Source organism: Paroedura picta, chromosome 6 (genome assembly GCF_049243985.1).
Source record: "Paroedura picta isolate Pp20150507F chromosome 6, Ppicta_v3.0, whole genome shotgun sequence".
Taxonomy (NCBI): Eukaryota; Metazoa; Chordata; class Lepidosauria; order Squamata; family Gekkonidae; genus Paroedura; species Paroedura picta.
Window position 1 is genome coordinate 74,884,706 of NC_135374.1, and position 20,022 is coordinate 74,904,727.

General features: G+C 44.0%; 1 protein-coding gene across 13 annotated transcripts in view; it reads left to right on the plus strand.

Annotated features, from left to right (window-relative positions):
- The first annotated feature begins 7,014 nt into the window (after positions 1 to 7,014).
- Positions 7,015 to 20,022, plus strand: part of MAP7D2 (MAP7 domain containing 2) — an 88,595-nt gene continuing 75,587 nt past the window's right edge. For 3 of the 13 annotated variants that reach the window (XM_077343076.1, XM_077343080.1, XM_077343078.1), the window contains exon 1: positions 7,024 to 7,291. Coding sequence is in view for 11 of the 13 variants with exons in the window: in XM_077343080.1 (XP_077199195.1) it covers positions 7,240 to 7,291 (52 nt within the window). In the remaining 2 variants the exon portion in view is untranslated. Of the gene's footprint in view, positions 7,292 to 19,641; positions 19,661 to 20,022 lie in introns of those variants that run through there. The other 10 variants (XM_077343085.1, XM_077343086.1, XM_077343072.1 and 7 more) reach the window with 9 other exon arrangements.

The window sequence follows — 20,022 nt, forward strand, 5'->3', positions numbered from 1 at the left end:
TTCTGGACTCTGTTTGTGTCTCCTCAGTATTTAATATTGCAATCTTGATGTTATTCAAAGGGAATTAAATTCTTACTACATAACACATTTGGTATAATTTCTCACATGAATACTGTCTGTTCTTTAATATGCTGGTAAACCACCTAAGTTATGAAAATGTACTACATTTGTTTACCATGCTGTGAAATTTGCCTCTTTTGTGTTGAATTCTAAAGTTGGGAATCTGGTGGCAGTTGAAGCTCCAATATTGCTTTTCTGATAAGTATTGAACTAATTTTAATTGTGTCCATTCAAAGAGATGGATTGAAGAACAAGTATGTGTATGTTTGGAAAGTTGTATTTTAGTATATGGGTTTTATTAGGGTTTTATTCATAATCTTATAGAACTGTTTATTGCTTGGAACTCATGGTTAGCTAAAAAATTTCAAACCATTTCAATTGCTTGAATAACCAAATAGGTTATGTGGCAGCACTACAATAAAAAATACTTTGGAAGCATGGTAGGACCTTTTAATACTAAAGTGTGGCCCTTCACTATACTTGAAGTATGATAAAAGTGAATTTATCTAGTTAGAGAAGGCAGACTGAACATCTGAATCCTAGACTGAAAAGATGGATGTGAAAAAGGAAGGACGAACTTTTGCTCTTGAGAACTGTTGTGTGTTTAGGTGATTCAGATCAAATGATAACAGGACTATAAGGTGTAATGAACATATATTTATTTATTTTATTTATTATTTATTTGTTTGTTTGTTTAGATTTTTATACCACCCTTCCCTACAGCTCTGGGCGGTTTACATAAAACATTTTGAAACATTTACATAGAGCACTCTCAAAATCAATATAACAATATAACAATACCATACCAACTAGAACACTATTTTAACAATAACTTTGACACTCCCTCAGTAGGTTTGGTCCCTCAGTCTGTAAAATATGGTTGCAATCAGTTCACATATCATATGGAGATTTTATGTACTGAGGCTACATATTCCTGAGGTGGTATGGAGCCCATATATTATACAGTAGTTTCAGTGTTGACCAGCTTTAAACAGTTAATATTTAATACTATTTCGCTCAGTTATATATTTGGGAAACAGCCTCCTGGGTGGAGACTGTCCAGGGCCCTGTCCACCCAGGTCCACCCTGATTGGCCCTCCTCCAGCTCCCACCCTCCTTCCATGGCCTCCTAGAAGCCCTGTGGCTGCGGCCTCCATTGTGGCCCACAAGGAGAGAGGCGGTGACAGGGTTTTGCTTGCCCGCAGGTATGCTCCTGCTGGGAGGGAGCTGGGGGGGGGGAGTTTGCAGCCTCCTTGCGGACCCCAAAGCCCTGTTGCCACTGGTGGGGGGGGGCCTTTCCTCTCCTTTAGCCTGCTTTGTGGGCCAAAGGGAGCCATGGCCCCCCTCTCACGTCCTCCTGCCTGCCACCCCTTTCAAAGCCCATTTTTTAAATGTATACATCATTAATGCTGGGTCTTCACATCTTTATGACAACATTTTTTGTTGAACGACTCATTTTTATGAAATCCATCCACCAAAATCTACAGTAATTTAATTTACTCCTGAGTTAAAATCTCATTTTATTTACTGATTTCGGAAATCTACCTGTATCAACAAATTGAACTAAAGAGAAAAAGCCAACTTTATAATTTTACAGCAGTTATTATCACCTAAAAGTCAGGTGATAACAGCTGTTGCAAAGAACTGACTTTTACAGAATTTCAGCATGGGTTTCCTTTATTGCTTACAGTTCTGTAAAGAACTGTAGCCAGTCCTGGAAGTCTCAAAAGTTTGTGTTTTCTCAAACATAATTTGCATTCTGTTTCAAGTATTAACTTGAAATATAAACTGATGTGGCTGGAAGGATTGTGGCAAACATGTTGAATCTTCATGAGTGGATTTCTTAGAGCTGCTTTTGAAAAGTAGGAAGCATCCTGAAAATGATTCTGAGGACGATAGTGGGCAAGCACTTCATTTACTTCATTTATTTATATCCCACCTTCCTAATGGGGAACCCAAATGGTTTACATGGATTCTATCTGCCATAAGCTTCCATGGCAGAGTGGGGCTTTCTCAGATTTTAATCTGACCACTATGCCATGCTGAATTTGCATGCATACACATACCCTCCCCATTAGGATAACTGATTACCAATAAAAATGTATGGTGTAGAACAGCCTTTCTCTACTTTTTTTTTTACTGTTGAGAAACCACTGAAACAGTCTTCAGGCATTGAGAAACCCCAGAAGTGGCACAATCATGCAGAATATGGTTGGGAAGCATAGCTTGTGTACACACACACCCAGGACCCCCCTTCCTACCAGATCCAGGACCATCATCAGACATTTTGGGGGAGGGGAGTGTCTGTGTGACCATATATGGTTGTATCATCCAACAAAATTTAAGCATATATTAAAAATTAACTCCCACCCATTCAGGAAACCCTTTCAGAGCCATCAAGAAACCCCTAGTCAAGAAAGCCTAGTGTAGAAACTGGAATACTGGTATTATCTGCTGTGCTTGGTCATCCTAAGAAGAGTATAACCACAGGTTATTGTAACAGTATTTTCATATCCAGTGTAACATAAACCAGTCCTGAGTTCTGTTGAAATGAATAGACCTACACATTTAAATTTTATTGCCATGTTGAAGCCTAGGCCCCTTCTAATTTTTTCTTGAGTAACTGTCTATTCTGTCAAGAGTTACTGTTTAGCAGCACCAAATCCATTGCTGATAATTGAATTTTAAAACAAGAATTATCATTTTAGCTTATCTAATCCTTTAAGTATTACTAGTTAAATTCCTGTACTCTGTTAGGATATTATTTTTTCTGAGAATGAGATCTGGAAAAATGACAAATCCTCAGCAGTTTAAAATCTAGCTGATTGTTAATTTGTTATAACATATATTTTACTTAGGCTTAGGCTTAGCCTTCTGTGACCCTGCTTATAGATTTATTATAAATGTCATATTTGTACATGTTTAATTGAAGAATTCAAATTCTGAATGGAAAATGTGAAATTTTTATTGTCTTGCAACTTTTAAATATTGTTAGTCTGTTAATGATAGCATTAAGCCCTGCTTTGGATAGGCCAGGCTAGGGTGATCTTGGCAGATCTCAGAAGCTGGGCAAGATTAGTCCTGGGCCCATTCTGGACTTGTTGAATAATGTACTTTCAATGCACTTTAGAAGGGGATTTTCCTGTTCTGCACAAGAAAATCCAGCTGCAAAAGCACAATGAATTATTCACAGTTGCATTATCCAACTGTTGCGGAATGGGCCCTGGTAAGTATTTGGATGGCAGACTACCAGGGGTTTGATGCAGAGGCAGGCAGTGGAAAGCCACCTCTGAACATCTTTTTGCTTATAAGTTGGCTGTGACTTGACAGCAAAAAAGAAATTAATATAATTTAATGTACATTGTCTAAACTTTGACATGTAATTGAGATTTTTCAGCTAATTGCTAAATGTTTGTTTCTAATACTAACATGTATGAGAGAAATGGGGGAGGGGTGGAATAAAAATGAATTATTGGGCTCCCAACTGATGACTTGCTGGATAGGATATTGTGGAACCAAGAAACATTTACACTTATAATCAAACGAGGAGTTTTGAGGAGAAAAGTTAATAAATCAAATGCAACATTACATTGTATAGTTTGCATAAACAGGCTTAATCTAGAAGGTAAGAAATGGTATTTCATAGGAAAACGTTGTTTACTGGAATTAGATCTATCTAGTGGGTGTTATAGTAAAGATTTTGGACATAATATAAACAAGCTCTTGCTGTAGAAAAATAGGTAATGCTTTCTTGAATAGATCATTTAAAACATGTTTCATAACAATATCTTCAGAACTAGAAAAAAACTGCTTTGTTGCAGGTGCATTTGTTCATGCTTCTGTTTGTATTGAAGCTATTTGACATCACTTTGAAAACTTACGATACTAAGAAATATTGTAGTGTATGTACTGGTATATTTATGCAAAAGCATTGGAACTCTGTCTTGTACATTTTTTTCAGTGGCTTCAGGGTATGCATCTTATGTTTTCATAGGATATTTTTCTTACTGTCTTAGATAATGCAAAACTGTCACATCTTGTTACAGCATGATAACTTGGAAAGGTTTCTCTCTACTGCAATGAATGTTTCAATTAATCCTAGAGTATTACAACAAATTGGTTATGTGCCTCTGCTTGCCTTAAAAGACACAGAATATACACCATTGTATAAAGCAACAAAATGGATTATTAGACTGAGAAATTAATAGGGAAATGTGGTTTTCTCTCTTATCCCACAGTGCTCATTTACGATAATATGAACTGTGTAAGATTTTTCTAAGAGCCTTCTTGGTTCTGCATTGCTCCAAGGCAAAATCCATACAATACTAATCAAAGTAACACTGAACCGTCTGTCAGTTCTCTAAAACACTCTTAACTGTTAAACCTAACAATGTGGCAGGGGGAAGGATAGTCCTTTTGGATCATTGGACCCCATATTGTATGCATGTTGGATCATGTAGGTTTAAAATAGTACATGTGTCAAGTTCCAGAAAAATTGAGCCATCCAGTTGAAAGAACAGTGTGATCAAAAGTTGGTTTATTTATTTATTATTATTATTATTTTATATCCCACCTCCCCCCCCCCCGAAGGCTCACATAAAAACTCCTCCCCTAAAATCCGTTCCCCACCAGGTCTCATGGCTATTCACATGATAAAACAAAAATACAATAAAACCCCAATTTACCCAGTACTTCAAACTATTTTTCTCCCTTATATTTGTGAAACAGCCTCCTGGGAGGAGACTGTCTAGGGTCTGTCCGTCCAGCCCTGTCCATCCAGGTCCACCCTGATTAACCCTTCCCCTCCAGCTCCCACCCTCCCTCCTTGCCAGCTAGAAGCCTTATAGCTGCGAACTCCATTATCGCGCACGAGGAGAGAAGCAGGGACAGGGCTTTGCGGCCCACAGGTACGCTCCTGCTAGGAGGGAGCGGGGGGGGGGAGTTTGGAGCTCCCTGTGGGCGGCAGAGCCCTGTCACTACTGGCGGGGGGGGAGCTTTCCACTCCCTTTGCTGGCCAAAGGGAGCTGTGGCCACCCTCTCATGCCCTCCAGCCTGCTGCCCCTTTCCAAGCAGCCAGCCTCTCACGCCCCATTTTTTAAATGAGCTTTGATACTAGTTAGGCAATAAAACGATACAACAGTAGAACAGGCTGCAGTGGCTACCATGATTATTTCAAAGTGGTTTGATCAACATTGTGTTTTCTGTTGGATGTTTCATTGTTGGTTTATTCTGGCGAGGAGACCAAAATGCAACGTTTTATAGTAGCACTTTATATCTGCATATCTGCTTAGCATTTAACAATCACACCACAAAGCTGGGATCTTCTCTCCTACCCCCCCCCCCCCAAATCTCCAAGAGCTTGATCAAGAATTCTGAATAACTTGAAAGCTAGCATACTTGGTGTTTTGGGCTGATCCTTATACATAGGTTATGATGTACAGGTAGCTTAACCCCTTGGGCTGTTATAGTGGAGAAAGAATCTTGGAGCCCTGAGTATGTTTTGGCTGTCCCAAACAAACAGTCCTAAAGCATTGCTTCCATCATGCAGGTGTTCCTAATTGGGCCTTAGCAGTCCACAGCCCTCTTATGCTTTTAAAGCACAGAAAAAAAGCTGGTGTAGAAAGATCTGCATTCTGAAGGCAAAGGACAGGACTTTCCTGCCCTTGGAGAAAATCTTTGCTGTCAAAACTATTACAAACGGCTTGTGGAACACTCTGAGCAGGAAAAGGTTTAGGAGTGCACTGTTAAGTTAAATGTCATGCAGTGTGTAAACTGTATGAGGTATAAGTGGAATGAGGAAAGTGAGGTGTAGTGTTAACAGTAGTAGGAAGCAGTAGAGATGAAGTTGGGAACTGGAGGTTCCCAACTCCAGGGCTTTGTCCTGGAAGTGCAGTTCTGCTGGTGGAAATAACAGCTTTAGTAGAGGTTCTCTGGCATCTCTATCCCGAATAGGAAGGGAAGTAATGAAATTGGACTTGAGAGTTGAACCCTGAGGAGGATTTGAAGACTGTCCAGTAGCAAAGCTAGCAGAAAGATTTGTGTGACTGAGATGTAAAAAATGGTGTCAGGGTGATGAGAAATATATCACCGCGGGGGTTGGAGTGGAGTAGCCTAAAAATCCAGGGCTTCTGGGTGTTGAGGACTGTGGAAGAAGGAAAGTTTAGAAGCAAGAAAGCTGCGTGGGAATCTGTTGAAGGTTGTGTGGCCTTCAGGTGAATAGAAGCAAGAACAGAGGAAGTGGACATCAGGCGATCAACAGTTTGAGAGCTCAAACCATATAGAATAAAACAAAGCATGGTCAAGCTAGTAGCTTGCAAGATTTACCTGCAGCACCAACTCTCTTAAGGAAACCCTAACTGCTACTATGCACCTGCTGCAACTGCCAAGTCAGCCTTACTCTGCAGTGCTGTTATAATTCAATAATTTTGTTCTTATTGCTGGGAATCAACGTATGTACTTTTATGCTATATTAGATTGGTACAAGGTCCCAAGGGAGACTATTTCTTGGGCCGATTGGAAACCGGTCTAGAAAAGCCTCCTGCACTCTCCTAAAAAGATGGAAATCACAGAGCCCCTGCCCACGTGGGCAAGCGCCTATAGCCATCCCCCCCCCCCCCCCCCGGCACGGCGTTTTGGTTGAAGTTTCCCGTTAAGCAGGCGGGGGAGGCGAGGCGCTTAAAGCCTAGGCGCTGTGGTGCTCCGGGCTTCAGCCGCTCGGCCAAGGAGCCTGCGGGAGCCGCTGAGCCTTTCTTCCCCAAGTGGGCGCGCGGCTGCCTTGGGGCGCTGGAGGAGGGAGTTGGCGCGTCCTCGGAGAGCCCGTGGAACTGGCGCTGCCTTGGCCGGCCTGCCTGCCTGCGGCGAGAGGAAGGAACGCGAGCGGGTTGCCACACGTTCGCAAAAATGCAATCAAGCGGTGTGGGGAGGAGGGAAGCAGGAACACACCTGGGAGGCGGCGCGGGCGCTCCTCTCCTCTCCTCCCGCCCGTAACCTTCTTACGCCTCCTGCCCGTTTCCCGCCTCTCCGGTTGCCCGCGCCGCGTCAGGTGCCGTGCCGGAGCGGGAACTGCGCCTGTGCGGCGGCAATAGCAGCAGCCCCAGCATCGTCGGCTCCGGCGCCAGAGCGCGGCAGTCGGCGCCAAGGGAGCGCGATAAGGCGAAACCGGCGCGCTGGTGGGCGAAAATGGCGGAGCCGAGTCCAGCGCGGACGTCTCCCTTGTACTCCCGGCCTTCAGGTAGGGCTTGAGGCTGGGCGCTCGTCCTCCCGCCTGCGTGGGTGTGGCCTGGGGCAAGCACCTGCTTTCGGAGCGCCGCCGCCCCTCTGGCCGGGGCCCGGAGGAAAAGGCGGTGGGGCTGGGCTGGGCTGGGCGGGTGCCGGGGTCCCTCCAGAGTGGAGCGCTGGGCTGCTGCAGATGGCCTCTGGGGACGGGCGCTGTAGGGCCGAGGGATGGCTTGGCCGGGGTGGGTGTGTGCCGCGGCAGCTGGCAGGCGGGCTCCTTGGAATCGCAACACAGGGAAAGCTGGGGAGGTGCCAGAAGCAGCCCGGGGTGGCTGCGGGAGGAGGCGGGAAGCGAAATCCGGGCCGAGGTGTCTTTTGTAAGGATCCTGGTGCGAGGCCTCACCTGGGGGGGGGGCATAGAAGACGTATGAACGAGCTTGGTTCTTTGGCTTGGACAAGGTCAATGGCAGAGCCAAAAAAGGGAGGAGGGGGACCTTGCAGGTTGAAAATGAGTGGCTGGATGACAGGGCTTCCTTCTCCAGTCATCTCTAATCTGGTTTGCTGACTTGCTCTGTCAGAGACACAGAAGACAAGGCAGTATAGTATGATGCTGTAAAGCTTTTTCTGTCCATTTCAGCACCAGGGGAGAGCTTAGAATGTTCTAATGGCTTGTTGTCCCTTGTGGATACAAAACTAGGGATTGTTTGACATTCATTGATGGGAAAGTTTAAAATAATAAGGGACTGAAGTTATGGGGTTAATTATGTAATGGGGAAGGTGAAGATTTGAATTAATAAAAAATCTGCTTTTTAGAATAGTGCCTTTACATGTTTGTTTCTGTCTTAAAACCTGTTGGGTTGGTCTTGCGTCGTCCTGGATCCAGGTGGAGGAGGCAATTACACAATCGCTTGAACATGTTGCCAGATACTTGGGGCACTGATGTTAATTAAAGCAGGGATTGAGGACACAATCCAGTTTGCAGCAGTGTTGGAATCTGCCATAGGCTGGCTTCAAAAGAGAAATTCAGAAAACTAAGAACTTTCCTGCTTCTTCTCAAACTAGTGTACTTCAGAGTCTAGAGGACCACTCTAAAACTCAGGCCTTTCAGTCCTATATAAGTCAATGAGAAATAGAAAACTTCCAAAAAAAATGGTTCCTTATATTCAGTTTCCTATATTCAGTGTGGATAAAATGAGCTAAATTAATTTCACAGGAATACCTATTTTGATTTGTGTTAGCAAGGTAGCACCCTAGTGGTTTAGAATGGTAAGTACTCCTATAGTTAGCAGGCTGTGAATGCCACCTGGTTGCATATTCTGCATGAAGTTTCAAGGCCACATTACGCTGCTCTCTGGATGCATTCAAACAGCCACAGCTCTCATCAGTGTGTACTTGACTGTCCTGCTGCTCAAGCTTCTAATGACTCAGAACTATGTACTTTACGTTGGGCAGCAATTAAGCACTATACATTGACCAAATTATTGGTGAAGGAACTAGTTCAGCATCTCTATAAGGAGGAGCCATGGAGATCTAGGTTGTGTCATTTATAGAAAACTATATATGTGTATATGAAGAAAGAAAACTGCCTATAGGATGTGACAAATTTGTAAAGAAACTTGGGTTGAAAAGTTTAGCTTTCAGAACTAACGTTAGTTACTTGAACTATGTAATTAGATACAGCATTTCTTGGGAAGCTATAAAGGAAGTGTCAGAGGAGTGCACAACCTGCACTCTTCCCAGAAGTACAAAGTACAGATTTCTGAGGGGCCTGTCCCCCACTCCCTTAAAGACTTAAAATGAAGTTTTGGATGTGACACATTTTTTTTCAATTGGATGATCCATTTTTCAGGATATAAATCTTGTTTCACTTGATAGTGAAAATTCCATTTCATATGTTCTATGGAAAATTCAATAGTGAACAAGGAGAACACAGTAAATAATTCAGAGTGAGTATATAGGGATAACCCATTCACAGACTACACACTAATTCTGTGGAAGATTCAGGCAGACACATAATGATTCTACTTTGGATGGATTATTAGTGTTAATAGCTGCAATATGACCTGCCAGAAGGAGGTAAAAATGTAGTAAACCTCCTTAAGCATTAAAATTTCCAAGTCAAAGGTGCTCAATAACATCCATCTACTTTGAAGACAAGAATCCAAATAAATCAAGTGAACTGGAATACGGGGTTATCTTACCATTTGTTTGGAATTGCTGGGTCATTGCATTTGAAGGAGAATGTTGTACAGGAAAGAGGCACAGGCAGCTGATATTTCAAATACAGACCTTCATTAATGAAATGTCTATTTATGACACTGACCAGCTCTGAAAACTGAACAAAACAGATCTCCATTTTTCTTTTTCATAGCAAATTCTTCAGTTTTGTAATGCATTAGGAAGAAAAAGAGGAATACTCAACATGAGATTGACGCTGTAAAGGAAGCCTTGACCCTCAATTTGCAAACCCTGAGCAAGACTGTTAACAATAGGACATTTTGAAGGTCTTTAATTCTCAGGGTCGCCATAAAGCAGAAGCGATTTTGATGGTACTTAACACACGTGCACACACAAACCAAGAATGTTGGATTTCTGTATCATTTCAGCACAGCTTTCTAGTCCATAGCTTTTCCACTTTAAATCAACAACCCATTTTGTTTTACCCAGTCTATGTCCTAAAACATAGATTATGCCACTGTCCTATGTAGTTAGATCCTGAGAATTCTGCAAATTATTTATTTTGCTTTTTTTCCTTTTCAAGTTCCTCTGCACCCACACTGAGCAACTGCAAAAATGGTCTGAAGAGTAGAATGAAAACATGTTTTTTTTTCATTTTATTATGGAAAGAATCTGGGCCCTAAAAATGGCCATTTTCAAATATCCTTATGTTTAAGAACAAAGGAACTTTAAGGGGGAAATTAAGCTTTTGGACTCCCCCCCCCCTCATTCTCTAATCTTTGTCTCATAAAAAAGTGATTATTATGAGTGTGCATTTTCTCCCCTGGGTTCAGGTGTATTAGACCAGAAGAAATATCAGTATTTTTCAATATTCCTGAATCCCAATACCGTAATGGTATTGAGATTCAGGATTATTTGGGAATTCCCATTTCTTTAGGCTCTATTATGTATTTTGGGGACAAAATGAGAAATCTATCTGAGAGGCTGGGTTTTTTTTAAGATTGAGTTATCAAATTTGCAGTATAGCTGCAGTTGTCTGCTCAGAAAAAAACCAAGTCTCAAAAAGATTGGATCAGGTGGTCCAGTTTCATGGGGCTTCATGTTTACAATGGAGGAAAACTAGAACGAAGCAATGGCAATAGAAAACAGCAAAACAGAATCAAAGTCCTTATATTTGTTATATTCAGTTTCCTATATTCAGTGTGGATAAAATGAGTTACATTAATTTCACAGGAGTATCTATCTTGATTTGTGTTAGCAAGGCAGTCTCTGCAGACCAGTCTCTGCAGACCAGCAGAACTAGTGCATCTGTGGCAGTACAAACTCAACTAATGTCAAACCAGATAATCTCTGTAGTAGAAACTGAAGTGGGGGGCATTTTTGTAACCTCAGCAGAGACAGGACAATGTCTCAGGGAAGTACACCTAGCCTCGAACCAGGACCAGGGCCTTTTTGGTCCTGGCCCCCACCTGGTGGAATGAGCTCCTGGGAGAGCTGTGGGCCCTGCGGGACCTTTCAATGTTCCGCAGGGCCTGCAAGACCGAGCTCTTCCGCCAGGTCTATGGTTGAGGCTGGGGCTGCTGTGGTACATCGACTGCTCTCCCCCGGGCTTCTTCTTGAACACCGTTGACCTCCTTCTCCTTCACCCCCCCTTCTTTTAGGAAGGGGGATAGGAAGGGGATTTTATTATTGTGCCACCATGCTGTGATATTTTTAAGTCTTTTAATGGGAGTTTTAATTGGGTTTTAAGACACTGTAACCTGCCACGAGCCAATTGGGAGTGGCGGGAAATAAATCAAAATAATAATAATAATAATGTACAGCGTGCTCAGAAGAACCCAGTGCAGGAGTTCAGGCTCAGAGCATTGGCAGCCAGAATCCAAAGCCAGCACTATACACACTCCAAACTTCTCTCCAGAATAGAGTCCAGCACAGCTAGGTCTGTGGTTTTATGCTCTTTGCCCATGCACAGAATAATTTGAAAAAGAATCAATTTATTTAAAAGGGACAGTCAAATCAAAGAGGGAGGAGTAGCACTTAAGTTAAGAATTTATATACTTATAAGGAAATACATGTGTCTGAGCATGAAAGATCAGCTGAGAGCCTTTGGGTAAAAATAAAAGCAGTAGGAAATAGTACTGGTATTATGGTGAGGGTCTATTATAGACCTCCAGGCCAGGCAGAGGACTTGGATGAGATGCTCCTAGACCAGATTACAAAGTACTCAGAGAGACAGGACCTAGTAGTCATGGGAGATTTCAATTATCCAGTAATCTGTTGGAAGACCAGCTCTTCTAAAAATGAAAAGTCCAATAAATTCTTGACTTGTCTTGCTGACAACTTAATTTCCCAGAAAGTGGAAGGGGCAACCAGGGAGTATGCTATTTTAGACTTGATACCTACCAATAGGGAAGAACTGATTGACAAGGTAAAAGTTGTGGGGACACTTCGTAGTAGTAATCATGTGATTTGGACCTTAGGATCTTGGAGAAGAGAAAACTTGTGCGTAGTCACAAATACAGGCTGGACTTCAGGAGAAATGTTTTTAGCAAACTTAAAACTGTGTAGAACCCCATGGTCAGAAAAACTTAAGGAGACGGAAGTCCAAGAAGGAAATACTGAAGGCACAATCGCAGACAATTCCCTTGAGAAAGAAAATTGGGAGGAACCTAATAAACCAGGGTGACTCCATAAACAGCTTTCAAACACCTGAGTAATAAAAAGGACTAATTTAGGAAATGGAGGGGGGGGACATTATAACCAAGATGGAATATAAACAACCACTGCATGAAGGGAGAGTTTTAGAAAAGCTAAAGTTCCGTATGAGCTTAAGCTAGCAAGAAATGCTAAAAACAAAAAAAGGGTTCTTTAGTTATATTCAAAGTAAGAAAAAGAATAGAGATATGATAGGACCATTGCTGGATCAGAAAGTAACATTGTAACAGGTGATGAAGAGGGCTAAACTGCTAAACTCCTACTTCTCCTCAGTCATCTCTTGTGAGGGGAATCGTATATAAGTATGATAAATAAATAAATAAATAAATATGATAAATAAGAATCATTTCACATGATAAGGGATGGAAGTTGTGGCCTAGGATCAATGTAGGGGTAGCCCATAAACAATTTCTTTAAATGAAACCAAATACTCTGGGCCAGATGAATTTCATCCAAGGGTACTAAAAGAACTTGCAGATGTCATTTCTAGGCCACTGTCCATTATTTTTGACAATTCTTGGAGAACAGATGGCCAGAAGAGTGGAGATGGGCAAATGTTGTCGCCATCTTCAAGAAGGGGTAAAAGGAGGATCTAGGTAACTACTGATCTGTCAGCTTGACGGCTGTAGCTGGCAAAATTTTAGAACAAATAATCAAAAAGTCAGTCCTCGATCAGCTAGAGCAGATGGCTGTAATTACTAAGAGTCAGCATGGCTTTCTCGTCATGTCAGACTAACCTTCTCTCTTTTTTTTCCTTTTTTTTTTTGAGGAAGTTACTACCTTGCTAAAACATGGGAATGTTGCAGACATAGTTTATGTTGATTTCAGTAAGGCTTTCAATAAGGTTCCACTTGATATTCTTACTGACAAGTTGGTAAAATGCGGTATAGATCCTATTACTGTTAGGTGGATTGAGAACTGGTTGACAGATCACACCCAAAGAGTATTTGTAAATGGTTCGTCATCTTCTTGGAGAGGAGTGACGAATGAAGTGCCTTGGGGATCTGTCCTGGGCCCTGTGTTGTTCAACATAAATATAAATGATTTGAAGGAATAGGGTGGGCATTTAATAAAATTTGCAATTGACACTAAACTGGGAGGTATAGCAAATACACCAGAAGACAGAATCACAATACAAGATGATCTTGATAGGCTAGAAAACTGGACTAAAATGAATAAATTGAATTTCAATCAAGATAAATATAAAGTTCTTCATTTATAGAGGGGTACATAATAAATTTACAGACACTGAACATTAGTCAGCAGTGTGCCTCGGTATCTAAATAGGAAAACAGGATTTTGGGCTGTGTTAAAAAAAGTATACTGTCCAGATTATGTGAGGTCATGTTACTGCTTTACTCCGCTCTGGTAAGACCTCACTTGGAGTACTGTTTTGGGTACCACAACTGAAGAAAGACAAACTGGAGCATGTCCAGAAGACTACAAAGATGTTGAGGGGTTTAGAGACCAAGTCATATGAGGAAAGGTTGAGGGAGCTTGGTCTGTTTAGCCTGGAGAGAAGACGACTAAGAGGTGATATGATAATCATCTTCAAATACTTGAAAGACTTTCGTATCGAAGATGGAGCAGAGTTGTTTTCTGTGGCCCCAGAGGGTCAGACCAGAGGCAATGGGTTGAAATTAATTCAAAATAAATTTTGGCTAAACATCTGGAAGAAGTTCCTGACAGTGGTTCCATGGTGGAACAGGCTTCCTCAGGAGGTGGTGAGTTATTTGGAAGTTTTTAAGTAGAGGCTAGATAGCCATCTGACAGAAACGCTGATTTTATGAACTTAGGCAAATTGTGTGTGGGTGGGCAGGAAGGGATGTGCCAGTGTTTGTCTCTTGTGGCCTTCCTTGCATACCCAGGGAATTGCTTATCACCACTGTGGGATGGTATGTTAATTTCCTCCAGGCCAGGCTGGATTCTGAAGATTTTGGTGTGTGGGGGATCATTTGGGTATAAAATTGAGTTCACTGTGTGTGGGCAAGTAGTTGTGAGTTCCTGCATTCTGCAGGGGGTTGGACTAGATGACCCTGGAGGTCCCTTCAAATTCTATAATTCTATGATTCTATGGATAAGAGCCTCTTGTGGTGCAGGGTGTTAAGGCAGCAGAAATGCTTTCTGAAGCTGTCTGCCCATGAGGCTGGGAGTTCAATCCCAGCAGCCGGCTCAAGGTTGACTCAGCCTTCCATCCTTCCGAGGTTGGTAAAATGAGTACCCAGCTTGCTGGGGGGGGGGGGTAAACAGTAATGACTGGGGAAGGCACTGGCAAACCACCCCGTATTGAGTCTGCCATGAAAACACTAGAGGGTGTCACCCCAAGGGTCAGACATGACCCAGTGCTTGCACAGGGGATACCTTTACCTTCTTCGTAACCTACAATCTTATTTGCCATTTCTCCTTTCCCCCTCGCTCCTGTTCCCTGGGAAACCTTGTATGGGTAGGTAAAAAAATATGGACCACATTTGAAACAAACAACCTTGCAAATCTATAGTGCAATGCCATTTGCAAAAGCATTGCAATGACTGGTCCTAAAGTAGTACAGCTCCCCCTAATGGTTTTTTGGCTTTGGAATGCAGAGATGCCTCTTCCCTGTTCCCTCTTGTTGCTTGGAAACCAGAGAAAATGGTGGGAAAGAGTTAGAGGCAAACTCTGCAGCCCTTTAAATTCTTTTAACTATCAACTAATGCTAATTGGTATTGCTGAATATATCCCCCCAAAAACCAAAACAAATCAATTTGTTTCAGGATCAGCTATATTGGTAGCCAGAAAGATTATCTAACCTGTATTTTGCTGAGCTAATACCTGAATGATATGAATGAGGCATTTTGGGGTGTTTTTTCAGATCAAGTGCAGCTTGATGCACCTCCCCTATGATTATTCTATTGTCATCCCTTCATCAGCTTGGTGTAGTGGTTAAGAGTGCAGCTTCTAATCTGGAGAGCTGGGTTTGATTCCACACTCCTCCACATGCAGCCAGCTGGGTGACCTTGGCCAGTTCTGTCAGAGCTCTCTCAGCCTTACCTTCCTCACAGGGTATCTTTTGTGGGGAAAGTTGATTGCAAGCCACTTTGAAACTCCTTTGTGTAGTGAAAAGCGGAATATAAAAGCCAGCTCTTCTTCTCCAGAAATTTAGCAGACAGCTTTTATTCAGTATTAATGTCAGTATTAAGGGAGAGCATACATTTTAGATCCCATGTAATATCCTTTAGGTTAATTTTTATATGTGTGAAGCTTTTGAAGATAAAGGTGGTTGTTGCTTGTTTCTTTTGCAACAGATGCAACCTTGTAGAACTTTCTGAACTCTGACAACCAATAAGGTGCATGGTTTCCCTTTATTTTCTGTAAAAAGGGGTGCTTTGATTTTATGCAAGATGTATTCTCTTTCTAGTGCAAAATGGGAAGCTGTTGCATGTTTGCGACTCTCATTACTAGAACGCAAATCTACTGCGTGAAATCTTGTTATAAAGATGTATTCAACAGAGAGTTAGACTCCTTTCAGAGTTTACCCTTTTGAGGAGGTCGCAATCCTTTAGTCAAATTTATGTTTAGATCTTGATTTATTCATTTATTAGAAAAAGAGTATGGTAATTATATTGACTCCTTTGGTCTTGATATGACAATTAAAATCTTTGAGTTCATGAAGAAAATTGTTTGAGTTAAATGTATTCAACTTCCATTAAAAACAGCATCCATTTTCATGTGTGTGGAGTTCATTTTTACTTGCAAATACACTTTGAACATGATTTTCCATGTTTTGTTTTTCCTGTTTTTTACTTGTAGTTCATTTGCAGAAATACACCCGCAAGAGTGAGTTTGTAAAATATTTTAGTTTAATTGCTATCTTAAAAACCATAATGGTTCAGGGATCTAATATTCTAAGGCATCTTTAACCGCTCCTGGCGGAGCGGAAGAAATAAAACAGTAAGGGCCCCGAGGGCAGGCCCTGTCCGGGATGAGGAAGGGTGCCGATAGGCCCCTTCCCCTTGACTGACCAGCAGAGGGCCCAATCGGGAGGCGCGAAGCGCCTCCCGATTGGGCCCTCTGCTGGTCAGTCCACCCCCAAGCTGCCAATCAGCAGTCGCGCGCAGCGCGGCTGCTGATTGGCTGCTTGCCCGGCCACAAACCAATTGGGAGGCGCAAAGCGCCTCCCAACCCGCCCCCCCCCCCACCAGAGCTTCCCTTCGCTCCGGCGGCCATTACTTTGCTGGCCGCCGAGAGCGAAGGTAGGCTCCCTGGCCCCTGCCCCGAAAACGGCTCGCCTTAAAGACGCTGGGCAAGCCCCGGGGAATGCGCTCCGCGGCTCCTGGAGCCGCGGAGCGCCTTCCCCGGGGCTTGCCCAGCGTCTTAAAGCCCACCGGCCGCCTTAAAAACGCTGGGCAAGCCCCGGGGAAGGCGCGGAGCGCCTTCCTCGGGGCTTGCCCAGCGTCTTAAAGCCCACCGGCCGCCTTAAAAACGCTGGGCAAGCCCCGGGGAAGGCGCGGAGCGCCTTCCTCGGGGCTTGCCCAGCGTCTTAAAGCCCACCGGCCGCCTTAAAAACGCTGGGCAAGCCCCGCGGAAGGCGCGGAGCGCCTTCCTCGGGGCTTGCCCAGCGTCTTAAAGCCCACCGGCCGCCTTAAAAACGCTGGGCAAGCCCCGCGGAAGGCGCGGAGCGCCTTCCTCGGGGCTTGCCCAGCGTCTTAAAGCCACCGGCCGCCTTAAAAACGCTGGGCAAGTCCCGCGGAAGGCGCGGAGCGCCTTCCTCGGGGCTTGCCCAGCGTCTTAAAGCCACCGGCCGCCTTAAAAACGCTGGGCAAGCCCCGCGGAAGGCACGGAGCGCCTTCCTCGGGGCTTGCCCAGCGTCTTAAAGCCACCGGCCGCCTTAAAAACGCTGGGCAAGCCCCGCGGAAGGCGCGGAGCGCCTTCCTCGGGGCTTGCCCAGCGTCTTAAAGCCACCGGCCGCCTTAAAAACGCTGGGCAAGCCCCGCGGAAGGCGCGGAGCGCCTTCCTCGGGGCTTGCCCAGCGTCTTAAAGCCACCAGCCGCCTTAAAAACGCTGGGCAAGCCCCGGGGAAGGCGCTCCGCGGCTCCTGGAGCCGCGGAGCGCCTTCCCCGGGGCTTGCCCAGTGTCTTAAAGCCCACCAGCCGCCTTAGAAACGCTGGGCAAGCCCCGCGGAAGGCGCTCCGCGGCTCCTGGAGCCGCGGAGCGCCTTCCTCGGGGCTTGCCCAGCGTCTTAAAGCCCACCAGCCGCCTTAAAGACGCTGGCCAAGCCCCGGGGAAGGCGTGGAGCGCCTTCCTCGGGGCTTGCCCAGCGTCTTAAAGCCCACCAGCCGCCTTAAAAACGCTGGGCAAGCCCCGGGGAAGGCGTGGAGCGCCTTCCGCGGGGCTTGCCCAGCGTCTTAAAGCCCCGCCGCTGCCTTAAAGATGCTGGCCAAGCCCCGGGGAAGGCGCTCCGTGGCTCCTGGAGCCGCGGAGCGCCTTCCCCGGGGCTTGCCCAGCGTCTTAAAGCCCTCCCCTCGCCTTTAAAATGCTCCCCAAGCCCTGGGGCCTGGGGAACATTTTGCTACATGAGGGTGAGGGAAAGCAAACCCTCCCCTAGGGCCCGCTGTATTTTTTTGACAGCGGGCTCTACTGCTAGTTTTAATCAATATTTTCCAGTCCTAGCTGTTACTCGTTTAGGAAAGGAGGGAGCATTGTCTAATATTTAATTCCTATGAAATGGATTCATAGGGAGAAAATACCAAAACTTCTGGAGTGGGCATCTTATAAGTAACATGTACCTCAAACAGTGGACAGAGCCATGCAAGACAGAGCCTATCCAGAGCCTGATTTTTTGCACAAAGCCATTGTAGGAGAATGCCAATTATTGTATGGAACTGGGGTCTTGATAGATGTTAGTTTATCTACAACAGTGGTTCTGAACCTGTGTGTCGTGACCCCATTTGGGGTTGCTTGGCCCCTTCCATGGGGTCACCCCATTGCTGGGGGCAGGTAGCGGCAAGTGGTGGCAGGGGGCAGAGGAGGCTGGCAGAGGCAGCAGAGCCATGGCACTGGCTGCCTCCACGCCACCTTGATTGTTGTGCACCTGCACATGCACCCACGCACGCACACACCGCCAGTCCACATGCACGTGCATGCCACAAAAAAAGATGGGGTCGCGGCTCCTAAAAGGTTGAGAACCGCTGATCTACAAGATTTGCTGTGTACCAAGCTGTTTTTCAGGTATATTGTTCTTAGAGCTGAACTGACCCAGAATCCACTGGATTTTGGCATTTTAATTAAAGGAGGAAATCTTCAGTGCACAGTATTCAGATTTTGAATATTACTGTAAAAGATCCTCATATGAGTCTGTGATAGGTGATTTTTAAGAACAGAATCAAATGGTTATAATTTTTTGACAAAGATGCAGACAACATAAAACAAATAAAGCCCTTCATACTGAATTTGGATAGAACTGGTACTTTATTGAGGGCTTGGCATGTATGCTCACCTACATTCTTTCGGGTTCTCTTCTCTTATGCTGTCCTGAGCTACTTAAAAGACCTACAATCCTTCATTATAGGAGAGCATTTATATTCTCTCTGTTAAATTATTTCCCTCATCCATACTGGAAGGCCAATTTTCAGTTTGTAAATGTGAATCTGGTCAATTTGAGTCCTTAGAACATATTTTGTTGGGTCTGATGACTTGAGAGATAAGTATTTGCCCCTTCTGTTAACAGGTTATATGAATTTAGGTTATATGAATTTACCATGTCAAAAAATCATCCACTTTTCCCACACAATTGAGGATCATTCAATACCAACTGAATACTTCTGAATACTTTTCAAGAGCAGCCCCGCATAGAGCATGGCTAACCACCTGAAGCTGCTAAAATTCACTTCTATACATAGCTGCTACTTGCTTATACAACAGTATGCCTGGGTCGAAGAACATCCCCAGTTCCAAGCAAAATTGTCACAGTGGACCATGAAACAGTCCTCCTCCTCCTCCTCCTCCTCCTGCAGACCAGATCTCAGTTCTCTGACCACTTGGAACAGCTCTTCTGACCTACATTGTGCCAATACAATGCTGGTAGAAAATGTTGTTTCTTTGCCATCATCACTGCTGTGCAATATGCTTTAAAATGGACTTTGCCACATCTTACTCATTTTGTCCCAAGTCTTCCTCCACTGTTATCTAGCCATATCCCTTGTTTTTTTCCATTGTTTTACAGACCCTCAGGAAACCAGGGAGCTACCTGATTTATAATTTAGTTTGGGGTCCAAATCCATTTAAATGTTCTAACATGGCTGAGTTGGAAAATGAGGAAACCAGCCACTGCTAATAGAAGACCAAAAACCTAATTGTCCTCATTAAAAACCGCTGCTTTTAAACATTTTCAGCTTGACTTCCAGGTTTTTTGATCTCCAGCTTGACTTCCAGGATTTTTCATCTCCAAGTGAGTTTTATTTCACACGTCTTCTGTCTGGTCATCACTGCCGCAACATGCAGAGCAGCAGGTTACCAGGTATTTCTGCGTAATGTGATGCTTTCCTGTACCCCACACTTACATGGCAATCCTCAATGGTGTGGAAGTACAGATAGTTCTACATATCACAGCAGAGAAAGGCAACTGTAGGGTTAGTCTAAAAGAAATGGCTTCTGAGTGCTAACAAACAATAGCTTATGCTCTGATATAGCAGGCTGTTTTGGGGTTGTTTTCTGCAACTTCTGCTTTTTATTTTCTGTTACAATGATCAAGATGAAAAGAATTTGCTGCTAGGACATTTCCTGATGATTTTTGATGTTTCTTAATTGCTGTTTGAAGGTATTGTGGGTTTTTTTTAAAACCTTTGAAGCTTCCTCCCTCCCATTAGGAAGAAAAGGAGA